Source organism: Artemia franciscana, chromosome 17 (assembly GCF_032884065.1).
Source record: "Artemia franciscana chromosome 17, ASM3288406v1, whole genome shotgun sequence".
In the NCBI taxonomy this organism is placed as follows: domain Eukaryota; kingdom Metazoa; phylum Arthropoda; class Branchiopoda; order Anostraca; family Artemiidae; genus Artemia; species Artemia franciscana.
Window position 1 is genome coordinate 7,518,529 of NC_088879.1, and position 23,222 is coordinate 7,541,750.

At 34.2% G+C, this 23,222-nt stretch overlaps 1 protein-coding gene across 5 annotated transcripts in view; it reads left to right on the forward strand.

The window, feature by feature from the left end:
* Positions 1–23,222, forward strand: part of LOC136037774 (serine proteinase stubble-like) — a 211,102-nt gene that overhangs the window by 175,521 nt on the left and 12,359 nt on the right. For all 5 annotated transcript variants that reach the window (XM_065720589.1, XM_065720590.1, XM_065720588.1 and 2 more), the window contains 2 exons: positions 7,742–7,815; positions 22,636–22,736. In XM_065720589.1, coding sequence (XP_065576661.1) covers positions 7,742–7,815; positions 22,636–22,736 — 175 coding nt within the window. The remainder of the gene's footprint in view (positions 1–7,741; positions 7,816–22,635; positions 22,737–23,222) is intronic.

The window sequence follows — 23,222 nt, forward strand, 5'->3', positions numbered from 1 at the left end:
TAATATTTTTGTCTTATCTTTTTCTATCTGTTTCTTTTCCAGAAAAAAGACCGAAAACAAAGGTGTCTTTCACACCATCACGTAGAAAGTCTAACACTAAGATAAGAAAGACTTTACGGTACGTTATGTAATCATGCGGAGCAAGTTTTTTCCGTAAAGTAGGCTGTTCGAATTAGACTCGAGCCTTGCATAAAACTTTACGTTGGGAAGTTTTTGCTACGTGAAAAACTCAAAATTGTAGAAGCAAAATAAATTTCATGATGAGCGTAATTATCATTATCATCATTTTGTTTATAACCCATCACATAAAACTGGATAGAAAGACCAGAAAAAGAAAGAGTAAAAATCAAGAAAAAAAAGAGAAAAAATTATACATTTGATAATATTTTTTCTTATCTTTTTCTACCTATTTCTTTTCCAGAATTTATTCTAATATCTAAAATAGCGTAAATTCCTGAAATGTAACGAACGGAATAATCAAAAAATAAGAATTATATTGTAGTTTTATATTTAACTTACTATTGCAATACAGTAGGCAATACTGTATTGTATGGTGGTTAGATTTGTCTTTAAGATCCGATAATTGTAATATAACTTGTTTAATATTCAACAATTATTATTAATATTAATATCTATTAGTCTGAAATCGAATATTTACTATCATCATCAATGAAATAATAACAAAAGGTAATCTCCTTGTGCAGAAAGGAAGCCGTAAATACGAAACAGCTTATTGTATCAAGAAGTAAGATAACTAAACAGAAAATTACAATAGAAAAAAAAGCATGAAGCAAAAAAAAAGAGAAGGCAATCAAGGATATAGGGGGAAATAGAAAGTAAAATTGGGTAGGGGATTACGAAGGAAATAGAAGGTTTTGCAGGTTTCATTGTCGACTTCTAAATACATAATAAAAAAGAGAAAAAAAAAGATTTAGGAAAAGTAGAAATTATCCCAGTCTTCGACTTAAGCAGAATTTTTGATAATCTAGAATTCTTGATAATTTAAATTTTAGATTCGAATATTTACTATCATCATCAATGAAATAATAACAAAAGGTAATCTCCTTGTGCAGAAAGGAAGCCGTAAATACGAAACAGCCTATTGTATCAAGAAGTAAGATAACTAAACAGAAAATTACAATAGAAAAAAAAGCATGAAGTAAAAAAAGAGAAGGCAATCAAGGATATAGGGGGAAATAGAAAGTAAAATTGGGTAGGGGATTACGAAGGTAACAGAAGGTTTTGCAGGTTTCATTGTCGACTTCTAAATACATAATAAAAAAAGAGAAAAAAAAAGATTTAGGAAAAGTAGAAATTATCCCAGTTTTCGACTTAAGCAGAATTTTTGATAATGTAGAATTTTTGATAATTTAAATTACAATGCTAAAGTTTTGTTTCTTGAAATGTTTTATATTTGTATGTTTTTCTCAGAAATTTGCTGAGAAATTTTCAAGTGACACCGATTATGAAAGCTATGAATCGATGTTGAGCTGAGAAATATTAAGGAGAAATAAAACATAAATTTTTAAAAATGCTACAAAATATAAAAAGATGTTGAAATATCCCAATAAACAAACTACTGATACAAAACTAATGTTTTTTCAAGTAGTGTGTTATTTTATTTATTTCCTATTAAAAAAAAACTATCTGGGTTCGATGCCTCAAGTTTAGCCCCAGACCCAGATCGTCTGAAATTTCTAAATTGGATAACAGATGTATGAAATTCAGTCCACATAAAAGTGGCAATGGAACATGTTTTCATCTATGCTCATAAGTCTTCTAAAGAAAAACGTACTTGCCTTATTTTTTTGGAAGGTTTATAAAAATTGTCAAAATATTAAAAAAGAAATGCGAAGATATAACTGATTTTAATTTCAGTTGAAGTTTAGAAATGAAATCAAATGAAGCTTTTAGATAAGCAGCTTGTTCTCTCAATAGGAAACACCACATCTGGAGCAATAATGGAAGGAAGCTCATCTATGTATGATGCAAGGGAGTTTGAAAAAGCAATTCCTCAATATATCACGCTCAAAGACCCAGCATCTCAATTTTCAGCTTTTCAGCATCCTAATTGGTTCTTTCAAAGCTGGCAAAATAATTTTGGTGGAAATACATTTTGGCCTCCGTATAAACCTATACCAAACTACCAGAATACTAAAAGGCCAACAAAATGGTATGGGTCACCTGAGAAGCCTCCACCAGTGACTACTTTTAGCAAATTTGGTAGGCCAGACACGAAATTCACGCACAAAAATTTACATTTGAATGATCTGCACGCACTAACTTGATATGCTCATGTTTTTTCTTTATTTGTAGATAATTTTCTAGACAAAATTAGCCGAACATGAACAAAAAATACCAAAAGAAACCAGAGAAATCAGGGGCCAATAGGCCATCAAAGGAAAACACCATCAAAGGCCATCGTAGGCTTTAGGCCATAAACCAAAGGCCATAATCAGAAAACAAAAAATTGACAGATATTTAGAACCGATATGTAAAGCGATATACAATTTACACAATCCACTGGGGAGCTGAATCTTCCAAAAAAAACGTAACTAAAGATACAGCTCATAACTATATACTGTAAATTGTACTATATTGCTTGTTATTATATTATACAATATTAATTATAGTATGTTAATTATGTACTCTATTCTCACTGATATTGACATTAATTTTAATGCAAATGCAATGCTTCTTTTTATGATGTACTTTTTCATATTTTATTCGCTTCATTTCAGGCCGCGAAGCCTGAATATTGTTTCATAATATCTGCCATTGTTTGTTTATCTATTTGTCTAACCTTTTTTTTTATTAGTCGGGGTAGGGAGAAAATGTCAGTTGGGCAGGTGACCTACCTATGGGTTACCTTGGATGAGGCACGAATATTTTTTTGTGAGATGGTGTCTGAGGAGAACCTGATTTTACCTGAACTTTAGGTATCCGGTATTTTCTTAGAAACTTTTTTCATGTGATAGAACTAGCTTTCAAGAGTTCTGTTCGGAAAGTGTCCAAGAGCTACCAGGACAATGAATTATTCTATGCGTTTTTTACTATAAAGGCAAAGTTTTGAGCGAAAGTTTTTGTTTTAGAATTTTGAGTAAGGATGTAGGTGAAAGTTTTTATGCAGCTTTATTTTAGTATTTGACCATTTTAATAATTTTAGTAATTTTTTTTACTGTTAGAGAAATCATGCTCGGATTTTTGGTTTTTATAATAGAAGGATCAAAAGTGGACCCTCGGTTCGACCCATGAATGTTGATTAATTCCTCGGTTCCTTCCTCGGTCCGACCCAAAAACGAGAAAAAAATGTTTAACGCGTTTTGTTACTATGTACCAGAGACAGTGAAAATGAAGTCTAATTGTTTGAATGGGTGAAACAGATACCTACAGAACCACATAAATCTTAAAAAAAAAGTTAGAAAAAAAACTAGAAAAATCTAAAAAAGCTTGAATTTTTCGAAATTCTGTTTTTAACGAAAAAAACCTTCATATGTAATTATGCACTTTTCGGTAGTAGTCGGTGTCAAATTATGTGTATATACATACAAAAATTTTGGATGGAAAATCAGAAAAAATAGTCTAAAAGTATTTATCGTCAAACAATTTAAGAAATAGTTGTGATATGCCCCGAGTTCTAAGTCGGAATTGGCCAAAATTATTTTGGTAGAAATACATTTTGGCCATTTTGTCAGTTATCTTTTCCTCTGTATCCTATTTTGACATATGTAACCTTTCAGTGCTTTAGCTTTATTCACATATTAACAGATATTTGAGTTTCTTCTGATGCAAAAAATGTAACTTTTATTGCTTGATATAAATTCTATAAATCAAAAATAGTTAATATAATTTTTCTTTTTAATTACTTGTCAAAACAGAGACCCCCCCCCCTGGAATCCTTGTTCTACCCGTGTAAACGTAACAAAAAATGAATATAAATTAAATTCGATCGTTTTTCAAAAATTACCCCCCCCCCTCTTCGGCAGGGTGGAATTCTAAGTCGGGCTCGTAGGTGATCATACATTTCTCTGTGAGAGTTGACGACTGCCGGATTAACTCCTCTTTTAGTAGCCCTTCGTAGCATAAGGTGGGGAATCAGAGTAAAAAAAATGGATGATAAATCAGAAAAAATAAAGAAATTTTGCGCCAAACAGTTTAAGAGGGTATAAATTCTTTTTGAAGTTGTAGCTATCCTTGGGAATTAACTGATTGTAAATATCTGATGTTTAATGACGAAAGGCGTTGCCAAATTTATTTAATTAGTTTACTTATTCTTTTTCATGGTTAAACATGGCAACACTAATGAATGCCATGGTTTGCGGTAAGAATAAATCTAAGCTAGTTCCAGAGGGGAGGGCATTTTTTTGTATTTTATAGTCCTTGGTACTTAATCTATAGTCCTACTTATCAGAGGAAAATCTTGTTTATCCTGTTTTATCTATTTTATTTATTGACTTTTTATTTTGCGTTGATAAAATTTGCTTGCTTTTTTCTTAAATTAGCTTTTTATTGAATTTCTTGTGAATTAAATTTTGAATTCGCTTTTCTTAAATCAAGCACTGAGTGAATTTTTGAATTATGTTTATAACTTTGATTATTAACTTTTTAATTATGTTATTTTTTATTTATTTATAATTTTTATAATTTTTTATAAGATATTGATTCTCTATACTTTATTTATAATTTTTATTTATTTATAATTTTTGAATTATGTTTATAACTTTGAAATTTAGTAGGTTTAAAATATGTTTCCGTAACACAACTTTGTATCTTTTTAATGACCTGTGATAGTGGCTTCAGTTCACGAAAATACAGGTGAGGGGGCAAATTTGACGGTTTTTCCAATTTTTCAATGCCAAAAGCATTTTAAATGACAATTTTCCTCAAGCTTTCGCAAATTTTCACTCAAAATTGAATTTATCAAAATATATGGATTGGGGGGATCTATGGTATAGCCCCCCCCCCCTAATTGACGCAACTGGCCACTGAATCAGTTATCACTTTCGTAAAGTTAAGGGCAGTTATGATTTTATAAAGGTCTGTTTTCTATCAGCGTTACATGAGGAGTATTTTTCTATAAAGGCTTAGGTAAGGTCGGTAGGTCAGGAGAAGGGGTTTGATAGGTCAAACCAAACCTACCCTTCGCAACCGAACCTTCCCTGGAAGATTCAACTCGATCTACAAATAGAATTCAATTCTTTTATCCACGCATTTAAATGTCTACTTTTGACATTTTTCCACAAATATAGCTTCTGCCCGAAAATACGGTATATTCTAGATATTTAGTATTTATACCCATGACAGTAAAAAAAAAACTTAATTGACTAGATGGATTTCATCGAGTTCATTTTTAAAAACTCGAAAATCCCTCTGCATAAATTTAGGAAGTTGTCATTACTTTTAAAACAAATTCTCTACGTCTCTTTGTTTCAACCTAGGCAGACAGAGGCTTTACTGTTTGAGCTAGTGAGGCTTATTATTCGGTTTTATACCTATGATGTAAAAAAAAAGAAAAAAAAAAAAAAAAACAAATTTCCTGTAAAAGGGTGTTTTTTAAAGCTACAGACATTTACCAGTTACATTAAATAAGATTTTGACTTTTTGCTGCATATAGTCATTTTGTTATGTTCAGAAAGCAGATTTATAAAAAGCCAGAATAAATTTAGACCGAGAAAAAAAAAAAAATTAATATCATCCTTTCCATTTACACATATTGTAATCTTTCCAAATAAAATTATGCCCAGATTCTTGCCCCTGTTCCCAAGGCCGTATTCAGAATTTAAAAAAGGGCCGTATCAAAAAAAAAAATTAAAACAAAACAGAAAATGTGCTTTTATTCATTTTTCTACGTTCTTATGAGCTGAAGAATCATTTCGGGGAGGGGGTTTCGAAACCTCTAACTCTCCTGGTTTCAACCTGCCCCCCCCCCTAAAAAAATCCTGATTTGTTCGAATTTTTGGCACTTATTCAAATTGTCAGATAATTTCTTTTTGGTATTATGTGTTATCAGGCCTCCCCGGAAAAAATTCGTTCATATGTGCCTAATATCTCCTCTCTTTTTGAGAGGAGCGATAATATACTAATATTTTTAATTATTATTTAATTTAATTGCCTGATTTAATTAGGTAATTATTTTTTTAATTAGTTATTATTTATTTGGGTTAATTAGCTATTTAATTAGGTTTAGAGGGTTTTTAAAGTCAACAGTAAAAAATTTTGCCTTAGTATACTTTTAAATGTAAAAGAAATATTGTATTTCGAGTATTTTTCTTATAGTAAGATCAAGGATACCACCAATGTATATGAGTTGCAGCTTTTCTTGGTAACTATTATTTAACAACAAAAAAATTATTTTTTTAAAGGAATTTGAAACGATTTTCATGTCATATCTTCTGCTAAATTTTCTACTATTTTAATTTTTAATAATTTATACCAGGAATTCGACAAATTATCAATAAAACTAGCTTGTATTTGCTCATATAATTGACTTAGCTAGACCGATTCAAGCAACTACAAAGCCCTTTTCCATCACATGCAACAAAAAACAATTTTTTTGGTCTTTTTTTGCCGACAAGCACAAACTGATAAAAACAAAACTTCCAGAGGTTTTTTGTTCATTGGTATATTTGAATTCGCGGTTTTGGCACAAAAAAAAAAAAAAAAAAAAAAATCAGTCCAAAAAAATCAGTCCCATTGCAGTATGTGTTTTTTCTTATGAAGCAAAAAAAATCATAAAAAAAATTTTTTTTGGCAAAAAAAATAGTCCCATTGCAGTATGTGTTTTTTCTTATGAAGCAAAAAAAATTTTTTTTTGGCAAAAAAACAATCAGTCCCATTGCAGTATATGTTTTTTCTTATGAAGCTAATTTGGATATGATAATGTAAACAATTCTTAGTAAAAGTTTCTTTATATTAATAGCTTGCAAACACTTTGTCAGTTGTCTTAGTAACTATGGCTGTGATGGAATCTTCTACTTGTTCATTGAATTTCTTCTGGGAAATTTCTATATTGTCACGAGGAAGACTAAATTTTTAAAACACACTTAAAGCTTTGACGAAAAAGTCAAATTTTATTGAGAGAGTTAGACCAAACATAAAAATCTTTATGACCCTGGGGTCAGCTTACTAAAAAAAGAAGTCCGAAAATCCAAAATTTCCACAACCCTCCTCCAGCCACCTTATTTATTTGATACTAAGTTAAATAGGACAATTATATGCCGATTAGGGAAGTAACAAGAATAGTACTAATAAGTGGTTTACGACAGTGAAACGTGGTCAGATTTTAAATGTTTGCGTATTCGCGTGTGTTGATATTTTCCAGAATTTTCACTAGCCAGCTTATAAGACTGTACGCTTATGAGACATGAGCTGGCCTACAAAAGCAAGCTGTCCTAGGGTTATGCCAGAAAAAATAAAAATGTCCATTTTTCTCGTCAAACTCCTGATAGTCATCGTAAAAAAAAAATCAATCCAATGGACTAATAGCTGGAGGACGAGGCTTCCACCCTCCCTCACTGTGTAGATAAGTAGAAGGAGTAAACACATAAGTAGAAGGAGTAAACACAATAGCAGCGCTATTGTCTTCTTCTAGTTCATATTCAAACAGCGCCACGTCCTTGAATAAGGTGGAAAGAAGTTGTCGTTTTATTTTAAGGACTGATCATTGAATCAAATAATCATTGATTTGATAATTTTTAATTATTTTATTCAAAAATTGATCATTCGAACCCATTTATTTCAGAGTGTGGCCAGCTTTATTCGAGAACGAACAGAATTGTTGGCGGTCATGAATCCAAGACAGGCGTTCCCTGGCAGGTAATTTATTCAATTTTTTGTTGACTTGTCATGGAATTTGAATATTTTTACCTACCCATTTGGAGCATATTTTCTACGATTGTTTGATAGGACTACCATTCTTAGGTCTGCTTCTTCAGTCAATTTTTCGGCTAAGAAAAGTTGTTTATTTTTAGAATAAATTCGAAATTTTGGACTCTAAGATGACCTCGGATTTTAGATTTTAATGTTTGGTTAACAGGTACTTGTTAAATATCCCGACCGCACGCAAGAAGTAAAGTTAGGTCAATCATAATGAAATATACTAAAATGGGAAGAAAATATAATACTTCAGTAACAAAATTATGTTCATATTTTATTTTAAATAAAAAAGCAGGCCACCCAAAACGTATTATATTAAATATCTAACCTAACCAAAATATCAACTCTACATATTGAAAATATACCTGCATTGTAGTTTATCTCTCTCAGACTAAGCTGATTATCTCCGAGTGCATACTAGGATACAGAGAGAACCGGTTTATTTCAGAGAGAAAACAATGTGAGATTGGGATATTTAACAAGTACCAATTATTATAATAATAATACAGGATAAAATTTAATATTTTGAAAATAAATATTTCAGAATAAATTTTATCTGGGATAGCTGTTCATAATACTATTTAGCTGTTCAATTAACAGATTGGTTAACTTCATAAAAAATAATGGGAAAAGGAACCAAGAACATACGGGGATGGGGTGAATATTCAGTAGTATTGGATCCGTGAAATTAAAGTGAGGGTATGTTCTCTCACCCTCTCCCCAGTATTTCCCTTGTTGTTGTAAAAGTCTTGTTCATTGGTGCTAATTCACGGAAATTTAGGGGGGAGTGGAAACGTGTTTCTCAATATCTATGGGGGGCCCAATTTTTCATTGGCAGCTGTCCCCTCAGAACTCAAATTTACACTAGATATTAAAGATAAGTTTTCGTATGTTGGATTTTTTTATTGGATGTTTACTGGTAGATGGTTGAAAAAGTTGGAAATAAACAGAAACATCCAAATATCGTTCGCGATATCGATTTTATTAGAACAACAAGCTGTATATCAAAGATAAGTTTTCGTATGTTTGAATTTTTTTATTGAATGTTTACTGATAGATAGTTTAAAAAGTTGGAAATAAACAGAAACTTCCAAATATCGTTCGTAATGTCGATATTTACGTTTCGATTTCCAATACTAATTTTTGATCCAATATATAGTTACATCAATTTTGATATTTAATATCACCCAACTTTAAACTTTTTAATTGAAATCTTAGAACAAGAAGCTGTTATCTAAAGATAGGTTTTCGTATGTTGGAATTTTTTATTGGATGTTTACTGGTAGATGGTTGAAAAAGCTGTAAATAAACAGAAACTTCCAAATATCGTTTGCGATATCGATATTTACGTTTCGATTTTCAATTCTGATTTTTGATCCGATATATAGTTATATCAATTTTGATATTTAATATCACCCAACTTTAAACTTTTTAATTGAATTCTTAGAACAAGAAGCTGTTATCTAAGCGTGTCAAATCGCAAATATGGTGTTTATGTTTTCTGGAAATTGGAAATAAGATAGTGGACTTATTATATTATAGTAGCTTATTTTAGGAAGAGTATATTAATCGAAGAAGATTAATGCTTAAGCTAATTTATGATTTATGAGATTATGATTTATAATTATAATTTAATTTATTTATAATTTATAATTAATAATTAATCTAATTTATAATTTATGATTTATGACATTATTGATGAAGAAAGATTTTAAAAGGTAAGATTGAACTTGCTGGCAATGTGAGGTTTCGTGAAATGCCCCCCTTCCATCACGGAATCGGATGACCCCCCCCCCTGAACAAGATACTGCCTACGCCCATGGACGTTAGGTAATAACAAAATCAATCAAGTGGATAGCTTCGCTTTTACCTGGGTATTATTAACAAATGACGGACGCTGTGAAGATCCAGCAAACTAAGGTCATAACAGTGGTCAAGCAGGACTGAACCATGGGTGCTTCCAAAGACTGATGAAGATTTATTAATATATTCTTAGGGTATCGGCTAAGGATAGTTTTAGGTACTCGTTTGACCTACCGAACTAGCTCCCCGAAAAATGTGGTTCGATCCCTCTTTCTAACGCCATAATGGAAGGAAGGCTAACCTGACTAAGCCTTGTTTTATGAAGGATAACATATTGTCAAGGATTTTTTTTGCCAACCGTCTAAGGTTAAGTGGAAAGCAGGTCGTCTGCGGCTGGGGTGAGAAGATGTCATAAAGAAATTGAGGGAAATGGGAGCTTCCTAGGAGGGTGTAAAGAGGGAGGCTTTGAATTGAATTGGATCGAGAGGACACCTATAAAAATAATGTATTGTGCCCCAGAAAGTGGAAAGCTACTTTCATAGAAAGTAGGAAGCTGAGGGCACTTTCATAGTGCCCCAGTATCTGAAGAAAGCTACGCAAACTTTTTCCACCCTAGTGTGTTTAAAGCTTTACTCTTTACCCATGCTCACGAAGTTCCGACAGCCTTTAAATTTGTTCTAATTACCTCTTCCTCCCCTATTCGAGGGCATCATCGTTTTCATTCAGACATACTAAAAAAAAAGGAATAAATTGCTTGCGGAGCGAGCCGAAAAAAGACAAAGTTTAATTCGCGTGTCAGAAAATTGATATTATAACGGGGATCACCGTCGTTACGCTTCACGCTATCCTTTCTTGAGGTTTTACTTATCGCCTTTCCTATTGCTAATGATCATAAATTATAACCTTAATCATTTCAAAATTTTTATTTTGGTAATAATTATTTCAAAGTTATTATTATCTTAAAAAAACATTACATCGTAATGCAAAGACATTTCCAGGATTTCTGTTCGATTGGGTGGGGGGAGGGTTCCAAAAAAACCTTTACCAAAACGCATCACAAATTTGTTGGTTCGCATTTTTGTTATTTTTCGACGAGTCAAACAAAAATATGAGGGGGGTGTAAAATCCGGTAACACCCTCTGCCTTGGATAGGGCCTTATCCTAATGGAATTATCCTAGAGCTGTGGTTCTCAATTTTTTTTGTAATGGAGCCTTTTTACGCTATTTGTAATTTAATCGAACCCTATTTAAATTAACGTCATTTAGAACAAGACAAATATGTTATTTGAAACACGAATACCGTAAATTGGAATATCAAATACTAACTATATAATACATATAACAATACAAATATGAATATATATGATATTGCAAATATGATCTGTAGCGGTTTCCCAGTTCATAACTAAATGCTAGTTTTTATCAATGTAGCTTCAAGCACCATCTTGATTGGTGTAATAACGGTCATAAAGTCTATACTATGTCTATACTAAAAACTATAAAGTCTATGTCTATACTAAAGTCTATAAAGTCTATACTAAATGTTAGTTTTTATCAATGTAGCTTCAAGCACCATCTTGATTGGTGTAATAACGGTCATAAAGTCTATACTATATCTATACTAAAAACTATAAAGTCTATGTCTATACTAAAGTCTATAAAGTCTATACTAAATGTTAGTTTTTATCAATGTAGCTTCAAGCACCATCTTGATTGGTGTAATAACGGTCATAAAGTCTATACTATGTCTATACTAAAAACTATAAAGTCTATGTCTATACTAAAGTCTATAAAGTCTATACTAAATGTTAGTTTTTATCAATGTAGCTTCAAGCACCATCTTGATTGGTGTAATAACGGTCATAAAGTCTATACTATGTCTATACTAAAAACTATAAAGTCTATGTCTATACTAAAGTCTATAAAGTCTATACTAAATGTTAGTTTTTATCAATGTAGCTTCAAGCACCATCTTGATTGGTGTAATAACGGTCATAAAGTCTATACTATATCTATACTAAAAACTATAAAGTCTATGTCTATACTAAAGTCTATAAAGTCTATACTAAATGTTAGTTTTTATCAATGTAGCTTCAAGCACCATCTTGATTGGTATAATAACGGTCATAAAGTCTATACTATGTCTATACTAAAAACTATAAAGTCTATGTCTATACTAAAGACTATAAAGTCTATACTAAATGTTAGTTTTTATCAATGTAGCTTCAAGCACCATCTTGATTGGTGTAATAACGGTCATAAAGTCTATACTATGTCTATACTAAAAACTATAAAGTCTATGTCTATACTAAAGTCTATAAAGTCTATACTAAATGTTAGTTTTTATCAATGTAGCTTCAAGCACCATCTTGATTGGTGTAATAACGGTCTTAAAGTCTATACTATGTCTATACTAAAAACTATAAAGCCTTTGTCTATACTAAAGTCTATAAAGTCTATACTAAATGTTAGTTTTTATCAATGTAACTTCAAGCACCATCTTGATTGGTGTAATAACGGTCATAAAGTCTATACTATGTCTATACTAAAAACTATAAAGTCTATGTCTATACTAAAGTCTAGAAAGTCTATACTAAATGTTAGTTTGTATCAATGTAGCTTCAAGCACCATCTTGATTGGTGTAATAACGGTCATAAAGTCTATGCTTTAGTAAGATCCAAACTAGGAACAGTTTCCCCTTGTCTTAATAAATGTATAAGATGATTAGAAGGGACCACACCTTCCTTGTTTTCTGACCTATTATCAATCTATTTTAATATCCCACTTTTATGGGATATTTGTCCCATTAATGGGTCCAGTGTGGGATATAACCCATTTTTATCAACCTATTTTAATATCCATTTATATGGGATATTTACCTCATGAATACCAACCCTGACCTATTTTTATCAACCCGTTTTAATGTATCTAACCTTTTCCAAGTTAAAACAATACTGGATGGATTAACTCATCAAAATCGTCAAAAAAAAAAAAAAAACAAAAAAAAAAAAAAACGCAAAAACATTGCTTCTACTACACTCGGCGAAAAACTCTCCTGGACTAGATTATGCTGATGATTTAAGCATATTAGATCAAAGTATGAGCAAAATGAATGAACTTTTAGAGATTTTTCGAGTTCATGGTGCTAGAATTGGTTTGAAAATTAATATTAAGAAGACTAAGTCACTAAAGCTAGGAATAAGAGAAGACAAAAAGGTGATGTTGGGTAACGAAAAGATTGATCAGGTGAGTAGCTTCACTTACCTTGGTAGTATTATTAGTAAAGAAGGTGGGAGCAGTGAACATGTTAAAAGTAGAATAGCCAAGGCTCAGGGTGTTTTTTCACAGTTAAAAAAAAAGTTTGGAAGAATAGGAAAACAAGTCTGTGAATCAAGATGAGAATATTGGAACGTTAGTAACGAATATAAGTAACGAAACGTTAAATATGGATCTGAAGCATAGGCGCTTCGAAAAGTGGATGAAAATTTACTAGATGTTTTCCAGAGAAATTGTCTACGGGTTGTTCTGGGTACCAGGTCAACTGACCGGATTTCAAACAGTAGGCTGTGCGGAAAATGTGGTTCAATCTCGCTTTCTAGGGCTATAAAGAAAGAAAGGTTGAGATGAATAGGCCACGTTCTGCGGATGAAGGATGACAGATTGCCGAAGATAGCCCTTTTCGGGCAACCGTCTAGGACTAAACGGAAAGCAGCTCGTCTTCGTCTGGGGTGGGAGGACGCCATAAATAAAGATTTAAAGGGAATACGAACTTCCTGGGAGGGTGTAAAGAGGGAGGCTTTGAATAGATTGGGTTGGAGAAAGAGGGTGCTTAGCTGTGTTGGCCTGTGGTGGCTTGGTGGTGTGGTGAGTTTTTAGTAGTAGTAGTAGTACTAGTCTGCCAAATAAGCGTCAGAAGTGATTAAAAAAGGAAGAAATCACAAAATTGTGTGTGGAACTCAGTTTAGTTTTTTTTTGGGGGGGCATCCCCAAGTATCGAGATGTCAAGCAAAGAGCGATCCACATCCCATAGTAAACCGAACCAACAAATTGAAACCCTGGGAATGTATATAGTTAAACTTATTCCACTTTTTATGCCCGCTTTAGTTATGAACCTGTTAGTAAAATTTCAATTACTCATAAAAACACAATTAGGTGACAACAGGTAAAGATAACAGCCTGTTTGTTTTAAAAACTCGTCGGAGCCATCAGATCTCCATAAAATAAGACACTATGAAAAAAGTAAAAATTAAGAGTTCGAATAGTGCATATATTTATTTAAAAATTTGATTATCGGTGGTTTTCTCCAAATGAAGCAAAAAATTCCTAATAGTGAATTTTTTACTCCACGATTTTCTAACCTCAGGCTCTTAGGTAGTTGCTCAAGACCCTGTTTCCAAAAGTTGTCTCTGACTTCGTTGTGTCCATTGTATTTTGAGAGTAAAGAAAACTCAAGTTTTATTTTGAACCAAACGAATGGGTAATTATAAACAGATTTCGTTACGGACGGTCAGACTTTCAAATGACCACACTGTTTACCAGTCGACTAGCTGTGTCCTACCCAAAATTTTTAAGGTCCTTGTTCAATGTTTTGAATGTCCAATATTCTCAAGTTCAAAGCCTTGATATGCTGCAATTATGATTGAAAAGCCTAATTAAGCCATTAACATGTGGTTAATGTGCTTGCTTTAATAGTAAGAGGAAAGAATTAAGAAGCAAAAATGGAAAAGAGGTAAATCAAAACTAATTAGTTACCGGGGTGCTTTGAACAGTTTTGGTTAGTTTTAACTTTTGATAATACTGGAGAAATAAAAATCCTTCGATTTATTAAAAATAGGGCTAAGCTTATCTAATTATGCTGTTGGTTAATTTCCATAGGATCTGAGTTCTAAATAATATATGATTTCGGCGATTTATAATCAATATGTCTGATTTCTAAAGGATTAAGGCCTTCGCTAAAATATGGCTTTAGTACTATGGAGAGGTTTTCATATCCATCATCTATTTTACAAAGAAGAATTTTTCCAATATTAACCTGGCTCCATAAAAGGAGAGTCACTGTGGACTGCCTCACCCACTTCATTTACTACCATGGCCCTGAGGACCGCAAAGTTCAATTACATTAACTTATTTCTAGTCCTCCAGTGATTTGCCTTAAGAATTTCAATTACCCTGGAAAATATTCGTTTAATTTGCCACGGTTCTGAGCCAGTTGGCTCATCGTCTGATTCCAGTGCCATAATTTACTTTTTCCTCAAGTATATTCTGTCTTCTGGCATTTGGATCTTTAAAGAAACAGCTTAAATGTTTTAGTACAAGAACAAGCTGAGGACCAGATGATCATGAATTTATGTCAGGGAGGGTTTTATTCGGGTAATGGGGGATTAAGAAAAACGCAAAAAATAAATTGTAAAGTATTAGAAAAAAAGTTAACTACAGAAAAAATCTCAAGTTTGAAGACCTACTGACTTTAAATAAGTGCTGTAAAATGATCTCAAAGCTCCAGATTTGTACTATATTTTTGGTAAATTTTCCTATTAATGGAATATTTAGATAGCTAAGAAACAGATATTTTTTTAAAATCATGATTTAATCTCAAATCCAAATATGACGTTCATTTGCGTTGCAAATTCACTTTACCAACCCCTGCCCTCCCCCTAATGGTTATGTGCTATTTCTTATTCTTATTTAGCGCTTAAAATCAATAATCAAACTGATCTTTGGTAGTAGATTAAATAAAAAAGTTTTTTCAACTGAAAATATGGAGCAATAACAAAAACTCAAAACGACCAGAAATTATTACATATACGAGAGGGGTTGCCTACAACACATCGCTCTTCACGCTAACGTTTTTCGGCATTTGTAAAAAGTTACTTATTGTTCTTATCAAACGAGCCCCGTGTTTCAGGAGTCGTTTTTAAAGAATTAGGACAAAACTGAAACTTAGCGTAAAGTGTGAGGTGTTGAGGAGGGGCAACCCCCTAGTACACGTAATGATTTCTTTATGTTTTATGTTTTAATATTGCTCCTTACTTTCAGTTGAAAAAACCTGTTCTTTATTCAATTTCTGCTCTTTTTTTTAAATAACGCCAGGCAGTCTGGCTCCACCTCCACGGAAAAATCCCCTCCCCACAAAAATGTCATCTGGATGATTTAATTTTGGTGAAAATCTACCCCGGACAATTACCCTAACACCTCCACACGTGAAATTGAGCCAGTAAAGATAAAGCACGACATAAAAATATAGGAATTCTGGCAAATTTCCCCTGAAAATTTCATCCCTTTGAAAATTCTCTCTCCATGGAAATTTCTCCCTATGTGAATATCTCCCAGCATAAAATTTGGCCTCCCCTCCCCACCCAAAAATGCGTGCATACTTCCCAATAACAAATACTATCCGTAAACAGTGAATAAATTTTATAAATTAAAGACCTTTCCCCAAGGGTTCTGGGGTCATGTTATCTCCAAAGGCATAATTAATAGACCTCTCAACTATGCTGAACAAATTAACTATCTCAGAATTTTAATCGAACGATTTTAGGAAAAAAGTGGCGTGGGAGGGGGCCTAGTTGCCCTCGAATTTTTCGTTCCATTAAAAAAAGCACTAGAACTTTTAATTTTCGTTAGAATGAATACTTTCCTGATGTTCTAGGCCCACTGGGTCGATTCGATCACCACGGGGGAAAAAGTAAAAAAAAAAAAAAACAAGCTAACAATCAGCCATCTGTGATGTTCTTCTGGCAAAAAGTGCAAAATTCTAGATTGTTGTAGATAGAAGCTTGAAACTTCTACAGTAGGATTTTCTGATACGATGAATCTGATGATGTAATTTTCATTGAGAGGATGTTTTCCCCTTTTTTGAGAATTGTTAAAATTTTCTCAGGCTCGTAACCTTTGATGGGTAAGACTAAACTCAATAAAGCTCATATATGTAAAACCCGCATAAAAATCCAATTCGTTCGATATATCTATTGGTATCAAAATTCCCTTCTTTAGAGTTTCGTTTACTATTAAGCTGGGTCGCTCCTCACTCACAGCTCGTTACCAGGAACTGTTTGACTAGCCTTTATCATCACCACTTGCTATTGTATGAGTTCCCAACAAAAAATAGTGGCTACCAAATTCTAAAGGCTTCACGGAATCACTCAGTGTTTTTGCTGAATTCAGTGATTGCAGAGTATTATCTAGATACCTATCGATACTCTGTCAGTAGTATGATACTTTTTCACTCATCCTGTTATTTTATTTGCTTAGTTCATTTATTCACTAATCTAGAAATTGATTTGGTAACTCAATTTCTGCAGTTACAGATATTGGCGGTTTGAGATTTCAGGAGTTGTTATGTCAGTATCACTGAATCACTAAATTTTGTGAATCACTAAATATTGAACCACTAAATATTGATTCAGTATCACTGAATCACTAAAATATTGCATGGGGCATCCCCTACTACACACCATCTGCTTCTTGACCCATCACCCAGATTAAGATGGCTCTGATCTGATAGTTTAAGTGAAATTGGCTTGATCAGAGATGGGTAATAATGCATGGTGTTACGGCTCATCTCCTTTACTGGTTGAATAGTCTTGCATTTGTCCACTAAATGAGTACTTGTAAGAAATCAGAGTAGGCTACATTAGTAAGAAAGCAAACATAGTAGGTATTCAGGGAAAAAGTCACGTGAAAAAAAATGCAAAAGTACAATGTACTTTTTATGGCAATATAATGCAGTCTTGCTTGAAAACCGTCTCCTCAAAACTAAAATACTAAAACTAAAATCACTCCGTATATGAAAAGGGCCCATCCCTCCTAAACGCCCCGCTCTTTACGCATAAGTTTTTTTTTACTGTTTTAAAAAGTAGGGCTGAGAGAAAGAGTCAAACTTTAGCGTAATGATCGGGGTGTAAAGGAGGGAACAGCCCCTTTCATGTGTGGAGTAATTTCTGTTCGTTTTAAGTTTTAATGTCGCTGCTTACTTTCAGTTAAAAAACTTGGTTTTTTATTTAATTTAAAGTAGAAGCCATGTTTTTACCAGTCTGAAGTTGGTTCATTACATTATGGTTGAAACACTACGTTGTTTTCGTCACTTTGTTTTACAGACAAACCCCAGAAGAATTATCCATTAATCAGAATCCCTTAGGAATGCTGTGTCGTTTATTATGCTATAATTTCCTCGAGGAGTACCACTCCTCAAGTAGGAATAGAGTGTACCGCAAGGTCCCCAGTCTTGCAGGTCCCCCGAAAGGGTTGAAGCAGCCCTTTGTAGAGGCCTTTGCCCATAGATCTGGTTCTTACGCCCTTCCGCAGTTGTCCTCCTATAGAAGATCCTCCCACGATGGTGTTCTGCGTCACCATGCAATTTAACCCATTACCGGGAGAAGGTTTTTAACTCATGGGACGTGTGGACACGCCGATGGGTCCTGTTGAGTGCACATTGAGGGGCCTTCTTCCTCCTCCACCTGTATTTATGGCCCCGGGCGAGGGTGCCCCAGTTTCTACTATGGACCCCCAGGGACAAGGTCCCACCTTGGTCTGTGCCTCCTATGGCGGTACCCTACATATCTGTTGAGTGTCCCCAATCGTCACCTGGGGACACGCTGGGTGGTCTGGGGGAGGCCCCTAAAGAGCATTAGACTCAGTTTAGTGGTCTTACTACTCCTATTACTGACCAGCACTGCCAATGCTTTGGAAGGAATTTGAATGTGCTTTAGTTTTTCATCAAATCTCAGGGAAAAATCGAATCAATTGTGCAACGCTGCTTTTATTTAAGAAACAAATAAAAGAATAAAAGAAGAAAGAAGAATAAAAAAAGAAGAATAAAAGAAATAAAAGAAGAATAAAAGAAATAATTTGAATAAAAGAAGAAAGTTGACGTTTGATCTGCTTTGACGGGCGTTTTTGGGCTGAAAAACCACTTCTTAGCTAATTTATCTACTATGGGCTGCCTCCCCGTAGTAGCATAATATTTTGAGCCATGAATATATAATGAGTCGGAGGTAATATGCTTGGGACTCTGTTGATTTCGATCGCAGGATTTCGACTCTTGTTGATAGAAGAGCATCGCCAAGTGCTGAAAACCATGTTGTGACCAAGATGGGCCCAGGATTGCACAAAGCTTCTATTCATACTGGAGGTCCCAGTGACTTTTTGCTGTCCGGTTCTAAGCCGGTTTAAGCACTTCGGTGTAGACTTGAGAATATATGTTGATCCCCGTCCTGCACTCGTATCCGGGATCATTGCTTTTCCTAAGGCCAAAATAATTTCAATGATTTAAAGAACATGAAAATTGGAACTTGTAATGCTATGACGGTAAAAATGACTATCGTGTTGACATTTTGACTGACGACATTTTGACTGACGATTTAAGACGATTTAAATTGGACTTATTAGGAGTTGCAGAAACTCATATCCCAGGGGTAGGAAGCATGAAGTTAGAAAAAATAGAATTTGTTGACTCAGGCAGGAATGATGGGGTACATAGACAGGGAGTAGGGCTCATGATGAACAAGGAAGCTGCTAAGTCTTGTTTAGGCTGGGGAGGTATTAATAATAGAATACTAATTGCTCATTTTATGACTAAATAGTTCAGGGTTTTTCTAAAATAATTGTTTTTCTCAAATAATTTTAGAAAAACAATTTGCGAAGTTGTTGATGGTGTCTTAAGAAAGAAAGTTAAGACTGCAGCTAGGAATACAAGTAAAAAAGCTTTACGTTTAATAGAGAGGAAAAGGGGTTTGTACAAGAATTATCTGAGTGATAGATCATATGAAAACATAAGGAATGTAAAGAAAGTGGAGAAAGCATCAAAATATAAACTAAGGAGGTGTGAAGTGGAGACCATGGATAAAATTGCCGAGGATCTAGAAGATACAGCTAGACGGCATAATGGTAAAACATTTTACTGACATGCTACTAAATTGAGAGGAGTAAGTCAATCAGGACTTGTCTCAGTTGAAGATAGGAATGGAGCAACAATTAGTGATAAGGAAACGATGAAAGAGAGATAGGTGGGACATTCTGAGAACATGGTAAACTAAGATACAGTTGTAGGAAAAGATATAGAGAAAAATGAAAAAGTTTATGATGCCTTGTATGTGAAACAAGATTTGTGAAGAAGAATTAGCGACAGTGCTAAGAGAATTTAAAAAAATAGTACTCTAGATGCTGATAGTGTGGTAAATGAGTTTCTTAAATATGGTGGCTCCGAGGCTAGAAATAAGTTGTTTAAGACTATGAATATTATCTTTGAAAAAGGATAAGTAGCTAACAATTTTAGGAAAACCTTAATTAAACCATGTATAAGAAAGGTGATAAGAGTGAGTGTCGTAATTACCGAGGCATTAGTCTGGTCTCTGTAGGTAGCACATTAATTAGTAATATGATACTTTTTAGACCGAGAGATACTGTAGGCAGAATTTTAAGAGAAGAACGGTGCGGTCTAAGAATAAGTAGAGGATGTGTCGGCCAAATTTTTACTCTTTGGTTAATTATTGAGAAGTGCCTTAGTTGTCAAACGTTTTCGGTCCTAAGTTTTATAGATTATGAGCAAGTGTTCGATTCTGTTGATAGAAGAGCTTTAGCAAAAGTATTGTCCTTATATGGTATACCAGTCAAATGCATTAAAGTGATTATTGCTATGTATGAGAATAATACTGCTACGGTTAAGGTAGGAAATGAGGTTTGCAGCTGGTTTTATATTAAATCAGGAGTTAAGCAGGGTTGTGTTCTATCCCCCTTTGTATATATCATTTTGATGGACTTTGTCTTAAGGAGTACAGGAAAGGCAATTGGAGACCACGGAATCAAATGGGGAGGAAAAACTCTCTTGGAATTAGATTATGCTGATGATTTAAGCATCCTAGATGAAAGTTTGAGAAAATGAGTCAACTCTTAAAGGTTTTGCGAGTTCATGGTGCTAGAATAGGTTAGAAAATTAATGTTAAGAAGATTATGTCGCTAAGACTAGGAATAAGTAAAGATGAAAAGGTGAAGTTTGGTAAATAAAAGATTGACCAGGGGGGTTGCTTCACTTACCTTGGTAGCATTATTAGTAAAGACGGTGGGAGCAGTGAAGATGTTAAAAGTAGAATACCCAAGGCACAGGTTTTTTTTTCACAATTAAAAAAAAATTGGAAGAATAGGAAAATAAGTCTGCATACCAAGATTAAAATATTGGAAGGTACAGTGATGAAAGTGGTAAAATATGGCTCTGAAGCATGGGCGCTCCGAAAAGTGGATGAAGATTTACTAGATGTTTTCCAGAGAAATTAGCTACGGGTTGTTCTGGGGTACCTGGCTGAATGATCGTATTTCAAACAGTAGGCTGTACGAAAAGTGTTCAATCCCTTTGTCCAGGGCTATAATGGAGGAAAGGTTGAAATGCCTAGGGCACGTTCTTCGGATGAAGGATGACCAATTGCCGAAGATTTTCCTTTTCTGCCAACCGTCTAGGGCTAAACGGAAAGCAGCTTGTCTTCGTCTGGGGTGGGAGGATGTCATAAAGAAAGATTTAAAGGATACAGGAACTTATTGGGAGGGTGTAAAAAGAGAAACTCTGAATAAATTGGGATGGAGGAGGAGCGCACGTAGCTGTGTTGGCCTCAGGCGGCTTGGTGCTACAGTGAGTTGTTGTTAGTAGTAGAAGTAGTTGCCTTACAACCTGAGCATTGAGAGTCCTAGCCGAGTGGAATGGTGCGCTAAATTTAGGATCCTTTGTCCGAGAGGGTGAGAGTTCGAATCCTAGTGTACTCAGTTATTTGGTTTTGAGCGGGGATCAGTGGCGTGACTCTGTAAGCTCAGCCAGAGTCGACCCAGCCCTAAATGGGTACCCGGAGAAATCTGGGGAAGGTAAACAGGAAGGGTGTGCGAAAGCACAGGATGGTTGGCCCCGAACACCAGCCATTGCAGTTCCTGGCTGAAGGGCCAAGAAACGGTGATCAGCACCAACGGTAGGGACTGTAAAGCCCAATGCTGTATTCTTTACCTTTACCTCACCTGAGCACTGAGAGACCATTTTACCATTTTTTTTTCTGAAATAAAGAACTTATGTCATTAGATTTCAAATGTGATGGAAATGACACTAAGAAGGTCCTGGAAAGTCAGACATTTTTCGTGGATGGCAAGTACAAAACCTTAGAGATAAGAAGACAGCCTCAAAACACAGTATTTGTAGGACCCGAAGTGAGTGGACATGGCTGAAATAGTGAGTCCTATAGTTACGGTGAAACTTATAATAGATAAGATTTTGCTGTTTGTCCGCTTGTTGTCACCTCCTAGACATGTTCGTTCGACTTGAAATCCTTTGTCTGTGGGGACAAGGGTTCGAGTCATTATGTCACCCGTTATTTGGTTTGGAACGGAGTTCTTTGGCGTGACTCTGTAAAATTAGACTGAGTCGACTAAGTTCTAAATGGATGCCTGGAGAAATATGAGGAAAGTAAATATGAATGGCGTACGAAAGCCGCGGATGGCGACCCCAAATCCTCCGTTGAGCCTCCTGGCTGAAGGGCCATGAAATGGAAATCAGCGCCACCAGTAAAGACTTCGAAGTCCAATACATTAACTTTACCTTTTTGTTTATTTTTACCATAAAAAGGCTTGCGGAACTCGCTAAAAATAATGTTATTTTATAGCTAGTTATGTAAGGTAATGTCCTTTACCAGTGAATGATTTACTGGTGACATCTACGTTGAGGCAGTTAAATCTTAGATAGGAGTTCTGTTTGTATTTTTAATAAATTTATAAATATACAGCGTAACCTCTACACTAGGATACACTGATTGGGTTTTAGTAGACTGTCTGTCAAACTATCGTTGTTTGAAATCAAAATCATGTATTCAGTTGGTGGTAGGTAATAGTAAGGTGGTAAGTGGGAGGTGTCTTTAGGTGATAGGACTTGAATTTACCTTAAATCATATATAAATACAAACTGATTTGTAATTCGTTTTCTATTATTCTAGGTTGCAATTATAAAGTCAAGCTTTCTCTCTCGTAGAATATCATGTGGTGGAGCGCTCATTAACAGACGGTGGATTATTACTGCAGCGCATTGTGTCCACAAGTAAGATAGTCCTTCTTTTTAGTCTCTACCTAAAAATGAAATGCTTAAATACGATGGTGTAGCCAGAATTTGTACGTAATTAGATAGCATTGCTTTTGGTATTATTTATAGTATATTTTATTGTTATATTGTTATTGCAGGAAGTTGTGTTCACAAGTACAATGTTCCACCTTTTTTGTCTCTACCTAAAAGTGCTGTACTTAAATACGATGATGGAGGAAGAATTTATACGTAATTGCTTTTTGTATTGTTGCAAAAGTTTATACGTAATTAGATGGTAGAATTTAATCGGGATTCTAAAAAAAAATATCATCTTCTGCTTGAAAACTGGAAAAGAATCTTTGTTTCAGTTTTTAACCAGCTACTATAAGCAGGGGGATCCAGGGGGTGGTTAAAGGGCAGTTGCCCCCTCTTAGGGATTGGAAGGCCAAAGAATACTAATGGGAGAGCCCAAGCTTTGTTTGTGCCCTTCCGAAGATTAATTAT